At 45.2% G+C, this 17,619-nt stretch overlaps 2 protein-coding genes across 2 annotated transcripts in view; one reads left to right on the plus strand and one right to left on the minus strand.

The window, feature by feature from the left end:
- Window positions 1-16,883, plus strand: part of LOC117669940 (uncharacterized) — a 17,477-nt gene extending 594 nt beyond the window's left edge. Inside the window, exon 2 of the mRNA XM_060694778.2 lies at window positions 1,910-16,883. Coding sequence (XP_060550761.2) covers window positions 5,123-6,133 — 1,011 coding nt within the window. The 5' untranslated portion in view covers window positions 1,910-5,122 and the 3' untranslated portion in view covers window positions 6,134-16,883. The remainder of the gene's footprint in view (window positions 1-1,909) is intronic.
- Window positions 9,466-10,384, minus strand: LOC148112149 (ATP-dependent chromatin remodeler CHD2-like). The gene is made up of 2 exons (XM_087878095.1): window positions 10,255-10,384; window positions 9,466-9,650 (listed from the first exon to the last, which is right to left on the minus strand). Exons 1-2 carry the CDS (start codon window positions 10,382-10,384, stop codon window positions 9,466-9,468), a joined length of 315 nt encoding a protein of 104 aa, XP_087734221.1.
- Window positions 16,884-17,619: the final 736 nt, after the last annotated feature.

Genomic DNA, 17,619 nt, shown 5'->3' on the forward strand with positions numbered 1-17,619 from the left:
TAGAATTAAATGTACACTACCGGTATAAATAAACAATGCTCCATCTAAAATAAGTAGGCACATTCAGTAGTCCAAATAAGCCCCCACAAAGCAAGAAAGCTTGAAGTTTTTGGAATGTCCTTTCCCAGACATGGTGATGAAACAATGCAAAATTCCTGTCAACCATCCAACTAGCGAACCCAAAATAAGTAAACACTTTCAGGAACTTTGAATTCCCAAAAGTAAAACTTTACTGCAGTGGTTCTCAACCTTCCTAATGTCGCGACCCTTTAATACAGTTCCTCTGTATTCCTCTGTCCTGTTGTGATCCCCAACCATAAAATTATTCCTAAAACCATTGAAAATATGTGTTTTCCGATGGTCTTAGGCGACCCCTGTGAAAGGGTCATTCGACCCCCAAAGGGGTCGCGACCCACAGGTTGAGAACCACTGCTTTACTGGATACACCATTTGGGTACTGAAGAATCAAAACCAGCTCTGGTTTTCCCGCACAAATGCTTGCCTAGTAAAACAATAGCTTCCCTTTCTCCCCACCCCTGGGTGATCACATTGTCCAATTATAGACGTTCTTTTGTGGGAACAGTCCATCTCTTTCTCCAACACCTGCAGTGGTGACCTTGATGATTTCCAGGCTCTCACAATCTGTGCACAAATTCTCAACCCACCCCCCCAAAGTTCATTGGCAAATTGAATAGCAATAAGGCTTGAAAGAAACCAAGCGGTTCAATCTTGGCAGTTCCTTGTTGAATTTTGGAATATCTCCTGGGTGATGTTCTTGGCTGTAAAGTTGTTGTCTATGGTACAGGTTTGAGACTCTGTCACTTCTCTTGGCTTCCCATTTTTTCAATTAACCCTAAAACAAAGCCAAACAAGGGAATTTTCTTGCAGAATTTATTCCCCAATCTGCTTATTCTACCAATTTGGTGGAGAATGAGACTTGAAACAAGTTGAATCAAATAAATCCACAACAGATTAGCAATTATAATGACCAAAGGGCATTGTGACAAATAGTTTTGGGGAGGTGTTTTTTTTGGGGGGGGGGGGATCCCGATCGTACACATCCCAGAACATCTATGTGTTTACTTGGGAAATGAGATCCTGGATCAAGTAAGGTAGTTTTGATCCAGCAAAATCATATTTTCTTAACATTAATTACAGAAATTTTACTTAGACCCAGGTAGGGTACAACCAGTTATGGTACATCCTAGGAAGATGAAATTGACTATTTGAATCGTAATTCCAGTCATAATGAATTGATGCTTCTAATCAAAATTACAAGAGGGTTTCTCTTCGTAGGATTTGTTGAAACAGATCAGGGAGTTCTTTAATCTGGATTCCTGCATGGGGGTTGGTGGGATGGAGTTGATGGTCTTAGAGGGCTTCCTGTTCTACAATTTTGTGTTTACAAAAGCCAATCAGACATTAATCAACGGATTAATCAATAAGTGGAACAGCTTACTTCAAAATGTTGTGGGTAGAGGGTTTTAAGAACAGACTGGACAAATGCTATAGGCTCTCATGCTTAAGCAGGGGGTTGGACTAGAAGACCTCCAAGATTCTTTCCAACTTTGTTATTCAGTAAAAATTGTTTTAATACCTGGGTAGGAATTATATATTATGAAAACAGTTCTTTGAGAGTTATTTGTTTATTTCCTTCCATAACCTTGGACTAGCTGTCCCACAAAGCCATAATGGTTAAAGTTTTTGAGAGGCGTGAACCAAAACAAGAATTTAACAGCAGATGAATCAATACATGGCTGAAGGCATTGTGGAGGAAAAATATGAAGCATTCCCATGGGGAATTCAAAGGGTCTTGTCCTGGTGATGTGTTTTACACGCTTTGAAACAACTTTCCAAAAACAAGCCTAGGAGAATATTTGTTGACAGCATATATATTTTTTTTTTCAAGACAGATGACTTCGTTGTAGAAGGCGATTGAACAAATAGAACATCTGCTTACAATGAAGAATCTCAGGGGATCTGCAAGGAGTTTTGGAACAGCCAGATCTGATAGAGAGAGAGAGAGACGCTAGATCATGACTTAAGAAGCTGGAAAGAGAAGAATGTTGTATGTATTCAACATCATTGTTCCTAGCATTTGTGTCTGGCTCAATTTATGGAGTGGGAAGTGAAAATAATATCCTGGAAGAAGGCAGTAGCCACACTGCTGCCAAGATTACTTGGTGGACAGTCCAGGGTAAAAATTGACTCGAAAGAAACTTGAGCTTTTCATAGATTTTAGCTTTTGTGGCCACTAAAATCAATACCCAAATGAGCATAAACAAAAATTCTGAAGACCAGTAAAAGTAGGAGCCATTTCTTGAAGGCAACCCATGAACAATGATAATTTAGATAAGTTTTTGTCAAGCTGCTTCTCTTCAGCTTGGCCAACAAAACCTAGAGATTCTATAACTCCGAAGCATTGTGTAGAACTTGGTTTGCTCCAGGAAAAGATCATTGTTTATTGAACTCTGCATAATAGCAATACAATACAAGTAGTCCTCATCTTACAACAGTTCATTTAGTGACCGTTTGAACTTACAAGGGCACTGAAAAAAGTGACAGCATTTTGCACGCTTACGACCTTTGCAGCATCCCCATGGTCACGTGATTTACATTCAGATGCTTGACAGCTGACTCGTATTTATGACAGTTGCAGTGTCCCAGGGTCACGGGATCCCCTTTTGCGACCTTCTGACAAGCAAAGTCAATGGGGAAGCCAGATTCACTTAACAACGGTGTTACTAATTTAACCAACTGCAAGGATGCAGTTAACAAATGTGGCAATACTCATTTAACAAAAATTTCTCACTTAACAACATAAATGTTGGGCTCAGTTGTGGTCATAAGTTGAAGACTACCTGTAGACTTTCCTCAGTAGCTGGTAAGTGTGGATATGAGGATTAACAGTTAGTCCAGCATATTGACATGATGAAATTAAATACGGTAGATTTCTTCTAATATATTGGGCAAGGTTTCTTCTATGAGCCTTGGTGGCACAGTGGCTAGAGTGCAGTATTGCAGGCTTACTGCTGCTGGCTGCCTGCAATTTTGCAGTTCAAATCCCACCAGGCTCAAGGTTGACTCAGCCGTCCATTCTTCTGAGGTGGGTATAATGAGGACCCAGCTTGTTGGGGGCAATAGGCTGACTCTGTAAACTGCTTAGAGAGGGCTGAAAAGCAGTGTAAAGCAGTATATAAGTCTAAGTACTATTGCTAAGTGCTATATATTGGTCAAGACATCTGCAGATATAGTTTGGTTACAATGCTGAAATCCTTCTAAAATTATAATATCCATGGTTTGATAGCAAAAAACAAAAAAACCATGGTTCCTAGAAGCACTGAAATCTACAAGATTAATATCAGGGTTATCTTCCTAAAAAGGCAGGATTATCCCTGCTGACATTTTGGTTTTGCCATTGCTATCACCTTAATGTTACATTTGTGTTCAATACGCAGACCTTAATGAACTTGTTCAACTGGGTATCTTTCAGTTTAGATCAGTGATTTATGTTTAATAAGCCAGGTGGACTTCTTGCACAGCGTGGAAGTAATCAGTCATCAACATCCACAATTAAATCTGTTTGTGTGCTAACTTTTGGTGGCATGAGGACACCACAGTTTTCCTGTGCGCTGCTCCCACTATCCATCAATGAGTTAAATGCTTCAGCCTTGGCAAACAACTGAGTGTAGCTTTAAGAAAAGAACTTCCCCTTTCCCGGCTGCCCCAGCCATACGCCCAATCACATGATACCCCAGTCTTTGCTCAGTTGTTGGCAAACGCTGAAGTGTTTTTGGGAGCTCCTGGATCCTAATGTATTTTTCCTCCTTTAAGTTGTACCTTCAGTTTTTTTCTCTTTCCCTTTCCTAGGGGCGATTAGGCTTTTGGTTTATTTTTGATTACCTTCCTTTTCTACCAGGTTTATTTTCATCTTTCGTTGCTGGGATCGGCGCTGTGAGAGCCGGCAGCGCTAATCAGCTGGGCGGGGGGGCGCGGACCTTCAAGCCGCCCACGCTATCGCCCGGCGCCTTGCTTTTAAAAGGAGCAAGCCGGCTTCACCTCCCGGGTGCGGGACAGCCTCCGCAGCGCCGGAACACAGAGATCCCGGCCAGAGCACAAATCACCTGGATTAGGCAGAGAGCAGCCGCGGAAAGCCCGGCTAGCCTTGCCATCAGCCGCTACACTACAGAAAGGCTTAAAGCGACGGGTGCACAGTGCGGCATCTGGTAGGACCCTCGGGCCACCAGTACATCTTCTGGCACCCCAGCCTCGCGCCACGTGGCGCCCGCCATTTTGACGGACCCTTGGGCCGCCATCTTGGTGCAAGAGGCTTCTCCCTGACTGACCTTCCCCTGAGATTAGGGGCCAGCAGTTCCAGTCGTTGGGGTTGCCTTCATTCAGTGACCTCCGGGCTCTCAGCAACGGTTGTCAGCATCGCCAGCTCTTTACCATCGGGGCAAGCCATGTCTGACTCTTCCTCATCGGAGCTGGAGCTGGAATTGAGCCTGCCTCGCAAGGGGGCCAAATCAGCCATAAAGAGCAATAGCAAAAGGTCTGGGCATTCCAGCCGAAAGTCCAAGGCAAGCAAGGCGCAGCCTGTCCAGGATAGGGACGCACTAAGACGCCATAATGTGCTGGAAAGACAGTGTGCCAAGGCACAGAGGACACTGGCTACATCCTTGGCCAGGGAAGCTACTTCCCCCGCACCAGGGGAGCCAGACTCTGCCATCACAAGCCCGACGGAACTGGCTCAGACTCCAGTAACCCCGGCCCAGGCCCAGTCGGGCCCTCAGCCAAACGGCCCTCCCCTCTTGACCCCGGTCAGGCCTGAGCCCCTCTCGCCACCGGGGGCAGCACTCATCTCACCAGGAACACAGGGGGGGCCCTTGCCGGCTACGCAACTGGACTTTCAAGCCATGTTTTCTTCGACTTTATCCTCGTTCTTGGCTGCAGCTGGCAGCAGGTGTGACAACCACCCCCACACCCGTTCCCGGGTCAAGGGATGCAGCATCAGCCCCAGCCCCAAAGTCAGCCTCATCAAGCATGAGAATCCTCTTCTGATGACTCGGATCAGGCTGATGAGGGCCCGGAGGACGTGCAGTTCTCAGAAGACGAGGGACTGATGCCAGACTCACCGGCCTTCACTGGCCTGTTCCGGCTGGCTTTCTTCAAGTCGCTGCTGCACAAAGCTCACCTCACGACCAACTTGGGAGTGCCCGGGGAGGTCAGGACATCATCGCCTGCTACAGTGGGGCCCCACAATGCCCTCTTCAAATCCTCTAAACCAGAAAAGGACTGTATACCCTGTCCACAATTGTTCACTGACGTGATCCAGAACTCCTGGGGACAACCAGCCTCCCTGACAACACCCAGTAGCTTGGACAAAAAACTGTATTGTTCAGCTCCTGAACTGGATGACCTACTAACGCTTCCAGCAGTTGACCAGCCAGTCACGTCTCTATCATCCGCCTCGGTCATCTCCACGGACGCGCTAGATGGCCTTAAGGCAGAGGACAAAAGGACGGAGTGGGCATTCCGCAAGGCACACCAGGAGGCAGCCTGGGCGATCAGAACTTCTACCGCCATGTCCTTCTTCAGCAGAGCGGCCCTCATCTGGCTCCGCCAGATGCAAGAGAGGCTTCCACCGGAGGACACCAGACTGCAGCAAGACATAAATAAAATATTTGCTGCTACCAAATACGCCTCCGATGCCTCCCTAAACTCGGCAAAGTTTGCATCAAGAACCTTAGCCTCCACCGTCACGGCGAGGAGACTTTTTTGGCTATGCCCCTGGAAGGCAGACCTCAAAGCTAAGTGGAAGCTGGCCGCAGCCCCGTACAAGGCACCTGATCTCTTTGGGGAGGCACTTGAACCAGTCCTAGTCGAAGACAAGGACAAAAGGAAAGTACTTCCTTCATCTCACCGTCACCAGGAAAGGAGGTACTCACCTTACCCCCTACAACAGCCCTTTCGTACCGGCGCAGGGCCCAGGGGGTCCTTTCCACACCGCTCTAACTACCAAGGCAGCAACTGGGCCCAGGATAGACAACAGTTCCGCGACAGAGGCAGGAACCAGCAGTCCAAACGTCCATTCCGTGGAGCCGGTTCCAAAGCCACCAGGAGGGGGAAGTGACTCCCAAGCCGGGGGCCCCATTGGCGGAAGACTCCTCCTATTCCAATGTCAGTGGTCCCGGTCGACCTTGGACTCGTGGGTAAGGCGCACAACTTCATCTGGACTATCCATCGAATTTTCAGGTCCGCCACCTCATCGCTTCATGAGATGCCCAATCCCGCAGTCCAGCGAACTTCAGGGTCTAATGGCCCAGGAACTGACCCATCTCTTGGAGGTCAGAGCCATAGAACCGGTCCCACAGAATCACCAAGGTTCGGGGTTCTATTCCAGCCTCTTCCTGGTGCCAAAGAACTCCGGTGGTTGGAGGGGCATCCTCAACTTAAAACGTCTGAACCGGTCCGTTCAATACCGCAGGTTCAAGATGCACTCGCTCAAATCCATCTTGACGGGTGAGACAAGGAGACCTTCTCCAGTCAGTAGACCTTTGAGAGGCCTACCTACACGCATCCATCCACCCACGTTGGAAGGGGAGGAGGAACCATTGGAGCGCCCTCGAGTGTCTAGGTGCCCACGGTACAATGCCGAAGCAAGAGACCATCTTTCCTAGGAGGCAGGACAGATGAATAAGAGGAACCTTCTTCCTTGTCAGTGTCTGCTGAACCAGATCTTGGATGCTCTGGACTCTGTCCGGTGACAAGAAAACCTGTCCCTTGATCGAGTCTATCACTGCCCCCAAGTGGAGAATTTGAGTGGCTCTTCTCGAAATGGATTGTAAAGCCGTGGCTTTGGAACGTTTCCAGGACCAATTCCAAATCTCTGACCGCTTGGTTGTGTGATGAGAGGATCAGAATGTCGTCTAAGTAGCATGCATTAAAGGTTTCCTACATGGGGCCACGAACCTACGCCCTCCTACGGTGCACCGTTACCCGTCTTGGGATCTATCCCTGGTACTCCGGACAATGATGGGCCCTCCATTTGAGCCATTAGGATCTGTTGCCCTCAAGTACCTGGCCTTCAAGGTGACCTTTCTCCTGGCAATCACCTTGGCACGGAGGGTCTCAGAAATCGCTGCACTTTCCATCCATAAGGACCTTTGCATATTCCGAGATTCGTCGGTGATTCTACGCCTGGATCCCACCTTCATACCAAAGGTGAACACGTTTCACAGGGCCCAGGAACTCATCTTACTGGATTTCTGTCCATCGCCTCAGGACCACAGGGAGAAGCACACTCTTGGCACACTCTTGACGTCTGGCGAGCGTTACGACTGTATATACGCAGGACTGCAAGCTTTCGCCACACAGAAGCCCTCCTGGTGTCGTTCAACCCGGCTTCCATGGGCCAGAAGGTCTCGGCTTCCACGGTCAGCAGATGGATCAAGGCCTGCATTGAGCTAGCGTATGAACTGAACTCCAGACCACTACTTGGCAAGATCCTACCCCACTCTACACATAGCGCAGCCTGGGCTACTCAAGCATCCGTAGCAGACATTTGCAGAGTGGCGACCTGGTCTTCGCTGTCCCCGTTCATTCGCCACTACAGGATCGACGCCTTCGACTCAGCCGAGGCGTCCTTTGGCCGCAGGGTACTCCAACGAGTCGTGGTGGATGAGGACACATTCAGGTAAAACAACGTCCGTTCTCAGGACAGACAGAACTGTTATGCAAATCCAGGCCACATACCTTGCAATGAAGGAAGGAAAACAAAGAGGAAAAGAAAAGGAGGGAGAGAGGAAGGAAGGAAATGGGGATGAGTGAGAAGAGGGAAGGAAGAAAGGAAATGGGGCTGAGTGAGTGAGGAGGGAAGGAAGGAAGGAAGGAAGGAAGGAAGGAAGGAAGGAAGGAAGGAAGGAAGGAAGGAAAAGACTATTTTGATCACTTTTAAAAAAATAATGAAAACAAGAATCTACTTCCTTTGATATGAAAACATTATCCCCAGAGGTTGATAAAGATCTGTGACATTTTACATACACCCCTTGCTTTCTTTTCCTGAAGTGCTGTTAACTGCTGATTTCTTACTTCAAATTGAATGGATTTTATTGTTTGTTTCTGGGTGGAAACTTTTTTCCTTCTTTAGGCTTACCAAGCCAAGCCAAGCCCTGCAAACAAAGACTGTTGTGTTAGTCTCATCTGAACTTCTTCATTCTTGCCTGAGCAGTTGCAAGGAGAACACATCCTTTTATTTACAATGGAGAGGCATCCAATTCCCTGTTGAAAGAACAGATGGCACACAAGTCATTTTAATTTGGGAAAATTCCTCCTCTAATCTGCCAGAAAGAAATAGTGATTAAATAAACACTCAACGGTCCCTGGCACTTTCCAAGTTTCATTTGAAAATGTGAGTGAAATGTGAAATCAGTCATTTGTTTATTCCCCAAAGGGCCCTCTCTGAACCCCATTGTCTGATTTCAGCTTCCGTGCCTTCCAGCAACACAGCAGAGGTCCCAGGCAAGGTCAGTGCCCAAAGGCAGTCTAGAAGATCGTTTTCCCCTGCCTGTTGATCTTTCAAATAATTGTTCTCTTCCCCACCTTCTTGGAGCCAAGAGAAATGAATGTAACGAATTAGGGAAGTCTCTTTTGAGGCTCAAATAACTTCATTCTACATGATGGGGAGAGATGGTGGTGATAAGTGAAATAATGGCTTAGTTAACTGGATTTAATTTTCTCACCGCAGACTATTTCTCTCCATCTCAATCTGCTGTTCCTGACAAAATTCTCTTCCAAGGACAATTCAGGCCATAATTCTGGATCCATCAAATGAATCCACCGGCTTTCTTCAGCCTTGACACATTTTCGTACCCATTTGGATCGTTATGGATGATTGTTGGATCCTTATCCTACGGTTGTACTCTAAAAAGGAGCTGGAGACTCACAGAGAATTACAGTCCCATCACAGAGTGAGCCAGAAGAGTCAATTGCTTTGAACTCCAACCTATGTCCCCTGAGCATTGAAAGGCTACCCATCCTAAAGATAGGATTTCTCCTCCTCTCTTCTACAACCCAATGTCTGGCTCTTAAGATAGCAATGATGGAACCAGGAGCAAAAAAAGCAAGAAGAAAAAAAGAAAAGCCTCCCTTCCCAGGCTCACTTTGCTAACCATCCTGTACAATTTATGTAATGTCTTGGCATTAAATTGAGAAAATTTGGAGGCAAATATATAGGCCAAGAGATTTTCAGATATAGTTTGGTTACAATGCTGAAATCCTTCTAAAATTATAATATCCATGGTTTGATAGCAAAAAAAAAAAAAAAATCAAGGTTCCTAGGAGCACTGACATCTACAAGATGAATATCAGGCAATGGTTCCTACAAAGGCAGGATTATCCCTGCTGACATTTTGGTTCTGTCATTGCGCTCACCTTGATGTTACATTTGAGTTCAATGCACAGGCCCTAATGAATGTAGTCAGTGTGACTTTTTAAACATTCTTCAATGTGGTCTCCTATCTTGAGCAGGCAACCCCAAGTTTCCTCCAATTGATCCTCGTCAGTGATACTTGATGGACTATCCAAGTTTTTCAGGGCATTCTTAATGGGCCTCATCAGCTCTTTGCATTTGGAGGAAAGAAAAAGCAAAGCTCCGCATTAGTCGCACATTAGAAGTAAGGCAGAGGAAAGGGAAACCCCGATTGAGCCCATTTGAATTTGGGGGAAGGGATCTGCTATGGGCACCCTCTCAAAATGGCAGACACAGGATTCTTCAAAGAAACATCTGGAGCCACATAGTATCAAGCCCCAGTTTGCTGGGCAAGACCAAGGAAGCGAAAGCTATCCAAATTTCAGGATGGGATTTAACGCTCATCTGGCATAGCCATAAAATCTTGGAGATCGTGCAAGAGATCTCCCATCTTTCTTGAGGTGAAGGAATGATAATTTTCTTTTGATCCAGAGTGTGACAGTAGCAGTGTCCTGTGGTCATGCAATCCCCTTTTGCGACCTTCTGTCAAAGGGGAAGCCAGATTCACTTAACAACCAGGTTATTAATTTAACAACTGCAATTACTCACTTAACAACTGTAGTAAGAAAGGTCGTAAAATGGCAAAACTCACCTAATTTCCCATTTAACAAACAAGAGATTTCCCATCTTTCTTTAGGTGAATTCATTAATGATATTTTTGTTTTGATCCAGAGTAACTGATTATTTTATTATATAGGTAGCCCTCAACTTACAACAGCTCATTTAGCGACCATTCGAAACTACAAGACTCATAGTGTTGAAAGTTGCCTGGTCCAATTCATCCTCTTTGATGGGCACAGGCTGACTTCCTGCGGTAGGGATCCCAGGCTGTTGAAAGACAAGAGCAGAGAGCATCCCTCATGAAACAGCCCAGCATGGGAAGCCACAGATGCGTCAATAAGGAAATGGAAGCAGATGGACAAATTGCTGTTGCCAAAGTCAGCTATTGCAATAGCAGAGACAAATGGTTGATAGTCAGTGGGGCAAGTCAAACAATTGTTAATAATTGTAAATTGTTTTACAGGATGGATGCAGCTGCTGGAGATGCAGTAGCCTTCACAAATGGCCAGAAGGCAAAAGTTGGAAGAGGCAGTATGCAAATTCCATATCTGGAAAAGAGGTTCAATGATATATTATGCGTGCCTGAAATGGAGCATAATTTGCTGAGTGTCTCTAGTTTAGACAAGCAAGGATTTGAGACTACATTTGCAAATGGGAGGTGTCTCATAAAGCAAAACAGGAATGTATATGCACAGGATAAAGCAGGATAATTTTTATGTGTTGCAGGGACAAAAGATTCAATGTACCCTAACATTTGGAAATGTGGCACAGCATGATTCATGTGTTCATCTCTTGCACAGAAAGTTTGGCCATGCCAGCTTCAGAGTTTTGCAAAAGATGGACCAGTTTGGAGAAGGATTGAAGTTAAAGAGATGTAAAACTGCAATATGTAAGTCATCAAAGTCCAAGGCATTCCCAGTGAGCAAAAGTAGCACAAGGAAGACAACAAGAGTTCTAGAACTAATACATGCAGATTTGGTTGGGCCAATGCAAGCCAGTTTGGGAGGAACAAAGTATGTGCTGGTCATTGTAGATGACTACAGCAGGTTTGGTTTCTGCTATTTACTAAAGAGTAAAACAGAGGTACTACAGAAATGTAAGCAATGGGTAAGCTTTGTAGAAAGGAGATATGAACAACAGGTATGTCAGCTGCAGACTGACAGAGGTTCAGAATTCAAGTCAGCAAATTTTCAACTGGTTGGGACAGTTAGGAATAACACAGATGCACGAATCCATACACAGCAGGTGAGAATGGTGTAGTTGAGAGATGGAATGGAGTCTTACAAACCATGAAGGATTCACTGCTGGAGGATTCTGGTCTGAGCAGGTCATTGGGGTGAAGCTATGTTGATTGCTAATTATTTAATTAATAGACTGGAGTTCATCAATTAATGATACTCCCATGTGCTCTGTGTACATAAAAAGATAAGATACATTTGTCAGGAATCATAAGGTACAACACTTAATGATAGTCATAGGGTGCAAATAAGCAATCAAATCATACTAGGAAACAATATCAATGTAAATCATGAGGATACAAGCGACAAAGTTACAGTCATGCAGTCATAAATTCATTTTTTCAGTCTGTTATAATTTCAATTATGGGTGGAGAAGGAATAAACATAAAAGAGAGGGGCTTGTTTAGAATCATCCAGCTGGCTTTGTGCCCAAGGCAGGACTAGAACTCACAATCTCCCGGTTTCTAGCCTGGTGCCTTAACTAGGAGATCAAACCTACTCTGTGTTTTATGCATAAAATCAATGCAGAAAAACTTGCTTGTCAAGTGGCAGAACCAGTAATCCCCACATCTGATGCCACCGCTTCCTAAAGAAGTTCTTTTTGCAAGCGTTATAATTTGGGGTTGCATCTGTAAAACATTGACGTGTGTGAAGTTCCTTGTACCTTGTCGGTGAGTTTCAGTTCTGGGTCTGACTTGATGAGCTCCCAGTTCTCACATCTGTGCTTATAAATCCCACACAGCAAGAAAGAGTCTGGTTGTCTGCGGTAATTGCGTTCACTGTTGTACTGATGATAGGTGAGTTTATGAGAAAGGTTGCTGGGCTGGGAGTTTCCTGAGTTTCCTGAGCTCTGATACCTTTCTCTCTGCGCCTGGCGATCCGTGTACCAGTGATCCCTCTGCCGAGGGGGGAAGGAAGGGACGGAGAGAGAGAGAGAGATTGAAGATTTGGTGGGCAGGCAAATCACCTTCTCCATGCTTCCTGATCCACTTGACCTTTCGAAGCATCTTCGATGTGGTCCCCTATGTTTAGGAGGCAATCCCGAGTTTCCTCCAGCTGGTTCTCATCGGTCATGGATTCAGGGTTATCCAGGTGCTTCAAGGACTTCTTGACGGGCCCCATCAGCTCTTTGCACTTGGAAGAGAGAAAAAGCAAAGCTCCACATTAGTCGCATATCAGAAGGAAGGCGGAGGAAAGGGCCCTGATTGAGCCCATATTAATTTGGGGAAGGGGATCTGGTGTGGGCACCCTCTCACCTGCAGGAAGCAAGGCACCTGATGTTTCAGGGAGTTCTTGACGGCGCCCATCAGCTTTTTGCACTTGGTCGCCGATCTTGAGTAGGGAACCCCGCATTTCCTGCAATTGATCTTCCTCAGTTATTGTTTCCGGACTATCCGGATTCCTAAGGACGTTGTTAATGGGCCTCATCAGCTTTTTGCACTTGGGAGAGAGAAAGATTGAAGATTTAGTGGGCAGGCAAATCTTCCTTCATGCTTCTTGATCCATTTGACCTTTCAAAGCATCTTCGATATGGTCCCCTATGTTTAGGAGGCAACCCCGAGTTTCCTCCAGCTGGTCATCATCCGTCATGGATTCAGGGTTATCCAGGTGCTTCAAGGACTTCTTGACGGGCCCCATCAGCTCTTTGCACTTGGAAGAGAGAAAAAGCAAAGCTCCACATTAGTTGCACATCAGAAGGAAGGTGGAGGAAAGGGCCCCCCCGATTGAGCCCATATTAATTTGGGGGAGGGGATTTGGTGTGGGCACCCTCTCACCTGCAGGAAGCAAGGTGCCTGGTGATCCATGGAGCACAGATCCTGATAGGCTGGAGGCTCTCAGGAATGGAACTTGAGTTATTGCCGGTATTCAAATGGCAACCGGCTCAACTGTCAATGTGAGCGCGAGGCTCAATTGTAAGGCAGAGATAAAATTCCAACAGTTAAAAGTCGTTAAGGTAACTATAAGTACCTATGTAGAATAATTATTAAATGAGGCTTTAATTGATCTTGGGAGCGTAAATTGCTCTTGGGAGCGTGATTCTCCTCTTTTGGCTAGATTTGAAGCCGCAACTCAGCGCTAAGCAGCTGAAATCAATTTATGTTAGAAGAGGTTTTTAGATGATCTTGGGAGCGTGAGACTCCTTTTTGGCTAAATTTTTAGCCACAATTCAGCGCTAAACAGCTGAAATCAGTTAAAGTCAGTAGCAGCAAAGGGAGGCTGTTTTTAAAAGCGTCAAAACCGACTTTGATGTAAAGATTGCAGCAACAATCTGTAAAGTTGTGTCTTTATTCAGTGGCCGACAAGCGGTTAGCATGAGGGAGTGCGAAACTCCACTTTAATGATCAGCTTAAATTAGCTGTGACAAGGGGAGCGCAAGACTCAACAATTGGGTTTTTTACATTTAAATAGTTTCTGCTGATAAAGGCGAAATTAAACCCTCCGCCCCCTTAAGGGAGCGGAATGCTCCAAGGACATGATTAACTGGCCAGTTTCAACGATGTTTTCTGATGCTGAAAGTAGAAAAACGTCCTCAGATGTCCTAAGAATCTTCTGAGGTATAGGTGAATTAAATTAAAATGTTCAGTAGATAAAAGAACTGAAGAAATTAAGCAGAAATAACACACTAACGCTGAAAAGCAGATAGAGCACACTTTCCACACAACTGTCCAGTCTGACGACTGAGCAAAAAAGCTGGAATCCCTGGGAATACTTAATTGGCAAACTTTCTGATTATGATCCTCCCTAAATGAAGCCTGTAAAATTTTATCCCCCTAAAATTTTATCAGCCCTGTAATAGGTCAACGTAAATTTAAAAGTAGTTTAAATTAATATAAACATGTTTGGGGTTCTAATCCCGTTATGGGTACAACCACTACTGAGGAGTCTAGCGCTCCCACGTTCTCAGTGCTTAATGCACCTACATCCTCTGTTCCTATCCAAACTTCTAATGAAGTGGACCAGGCTGAAGATCAAGCGCAAATCAATTGGCGCACATAATATGGATGATGCTATTTCACTATAGCCATAAACTTTTGCATTTGAGGAGTTATCTCGCTCCCTGATTCTTGCCGCTTGTCGGCAGTTTTAAGAAAGCGCAGAGTTTTTCCCTGCTATTTTAAACTGCCTCACAGCTGATTGAGGCTAATTAACATTTTCGACTACGAGGCTTGACTTTCTCTGGCTATCTCCGTTTATCAGTGCTTTGATTATTTGGCCAAATTAGACTGTTTAAGACAGATCTGCCTTCATTTGAGACTGAGCAGTGCTTCAGTTTTTGACAGTTACGCCAGCTCGAGTTCTTAGATGACTGCTCGGCCGCCATTTTGTTTAAGGGCAATGGCACAGTTTTTTTCTATCAAGCCTCCAATCCTTAGTTCTGTAGGTGGAGGAAAGGGGCCCCGCGATTGAGCCCATATTAATTTGGGGGAGGGGATCTGGTGTGGGCACCCTCTCACCTGCAGGAAGCAAGGTGCCTGGTGATCCATGGAGCACAGATCCCTCAAGAGATAAGGGTGGTACCTGGACCCTAAAAAAAATGACCAAGGGAAAATTATTGGGTTTATGCAAGAATCCTCTGATCTAGCTTTCCTTACACTGCAACCCCTTGGCTTTAGCCCCTGAAACACCTGAATACCTCCGATCCGATGACTGAGGAAGACCAGCAGGAAGAAAGTCGGGGTGGCTGCTGAACATAGGGGACCACGGTGAAGAATCTTTAAAAGGTCACATTGAACAGGAAGCATGGAGAAGGTGCTTCACCTTTGGCCATCCAGTATATCCTTCTCAAGGTGTTGCCATTTAATATTGAGAATCTGGCCGCAAATCTCCAAAGATTCCTGAAAGAAAGTGAACTGATCATTTTAATTTTCTCTTTTTAGGAACTGGGCCAAAAGCCCAAACTTTTCATGCTAGAGGAAAGAGATGCCCCAAACAAGCAGTGAGGGGGAGATGTTTTCTTCTGGGTAACCCAAAATCCTCTCTGATACTCCCTCTGCTTCTAAAAATGTCTTGTTTCAAACTTGAGTCATGAAGATTCCCAAGATAAAGTCTGCAGATTTTGCTCTAAGCATGGCATGATCCAGTCTGCTACCTCTCTTTACTACTGCGAATGCCTGTATCGTGGTTTTCTAGGGATATGGACAAAATGTGGATTTTTTAAATAAATACTCGAACATAGGGGAATTCAACACAATTCAGAAATTGGAGCCTGCATCTCCTTTAGCATTTCAGCAGGAATTGCACTTAGTTTGCTTGTGGCTATGTAGAAATTGTAGGCTGATTCCTCGATGTGGTCCCTTATGTTTAGGAGGCAATCCCGAGTTTCCTCCAGCTGGTCCTCATCGGTCATGGATTCAGGGTTATCCAGGTGCTTCAAGGACTTCTTAACGGGCCCCATCAGCTCTTTGCACTTGGAAGAGAGAAAAAGCAAAGCTTCACATTAGTCGCACATCAGAAGAAAGGCAGAGGAAAGGGAGGCCCCGATTGAGCCCATATTAATTTGGGGAAGGGGATCTGGTGTGGGCACCCTCTCACCTGCAGGAAGCAAGGCACCTGGTGATCCATGGAGCACAGATCTTTTTGGTCATATGGGTGGTACCTGGACCCTAAAAAAAATGACCAAGGGAAAATTATTGGGATTATGCAGGAATCCTCTGATCTAGGTTTGCTTACACTGCAACCCCTTGGCTTTAGTAAAAGGATACCTTTTATTAAATTCAACTCGCCTGCAAATGGAGATGAGAGTCTTTCTTTCCCAAATGCCCAAGTTGGGACAGGCCTGAAAATCTCACACCTGTGTGGTTGAAATGCCTTCTATTCGGCTGGTTGTAGTTCTCTCTATGCAGCTGGGAAGGGTGGGAAGATGGCTGCTGCAGATTTTGAGCATGATGGCTATGGGGGATTTCTTGGCTACTTGTTATCATTGCTTTTGTCTGACTGCTTATTTTTTCATTGCTTTGGCCTGGCTGCTTATCCTTGTATTCTCCCTAATTTTCAGGGTATTCTTATTTACCCCATCTTCCTTGGGGAGAGCAAAAAATATGGATGCATAAGAGGACCTTACTCTTAATAAGGGGGTGGGAGGATATATTCAGGTAGCCCTCGACTTACAACTATAATGGAGACCAGACATTTCTGATGCCAAGCAAGGCGGCTACTAACGGAATCACACCTGATTTAATGGCCTTTTTTGGGACTAGGCTGAAGTTGTTAAGCGAATCATGCAAAATCAATAAGCGAATCCTGGTTGGAAGCCAGGCAGAGAGGCAAACAGCTCTCCTGCATCCCTGGGATGCTGCAACAGTCACAAATATATGCTGGTTGCTAAGCACCAAAATGTTGATCATGTGACCTTGGGGATGCTGCCATCGCCATAAATGCAAGGATGTAAGTCACTTTTTTCCTGTTGCTGTTGTAACCTCATACAGTTCCTAAATGAATGGTTATAAGCCGAGGAGAATTCTGTTGACCCTTATCACATGACAATTTAGTACTGAACTTTATTTGTCTAGATTCTTGCATATCGGCTTGAATAAATCTTCTGTGCTGCAACTTAACCTCTGGTCTTGATCCTTTGTACCTGACAATGATTTTGGAAAAGGAGGACAAGTTTTGGCATCATTTTTGTTCTTTTTTCCCCCTCAAAGTTGAAAAAATCTGTGTGTGTAAAAGACCGCTATTCTCAACTGTCAGGCTTTGCTATGATTCCACCTTAAGATGTTATCTCTCACGGTCTCTAAATGATTTAGCACCATCTTTCCTGGGTTATCCCAAAAGTGCTTCTTCAAAAAAGTCCAGTTGCTTCTTTAAAAAGCACCTTTGGACAATCATGACCTGGATGACTGAGAATCTCCATAGACATTTTCCTAGGTTAGTTTGATGGAAAGTGAAAAAAATGGAAACTGAGAAATCATTGGGGAAGATCGATTAAGCAAATACCGAACCAATTGTGTAAACAACATAGTTGCAGAGTTCAGGTCTCCTTAAGCATGAATTCCTCATATGGTGCCAACTTTCTTTATCTAGCGTCACAGGCTCCTAACCCTGGATTCTGAGCCAGGTCCCTGGGTTGACCACCAACCTTTTCCCATCACAGAAAGCCCCTTTCCTCACTTTCAGTTGGGTTCTCCTTCAGGTGCTCCTCATATTCCTGCATGGCTGAAGCACAACTGTTATGGAGAAGTTCTGCCAAACGTTTCAGATCAGCTATCGATTTCTCTACCAGTTCGGCATCCCGAGCAAGGCATTCCAGTCTGAAAAAGGATTTGACTCTCCCTCCCTCAACACACCCAC

Source organism: Pantherophis guttatus, chromosome 13 (genome assembly GCF_059756535.1).
Source record: "Pantherophis guttatus breed Tessera chromosome 13, ASM5975653v1, whole genome shotgun sequence".
Taxonomy (NCBI): domain Eukaryota; kingdom Metazoa; phylum Chordata; class Lepidosauria; order Squamata; family Colubridae; genus Pantherophis; species Pantherophis guttatus.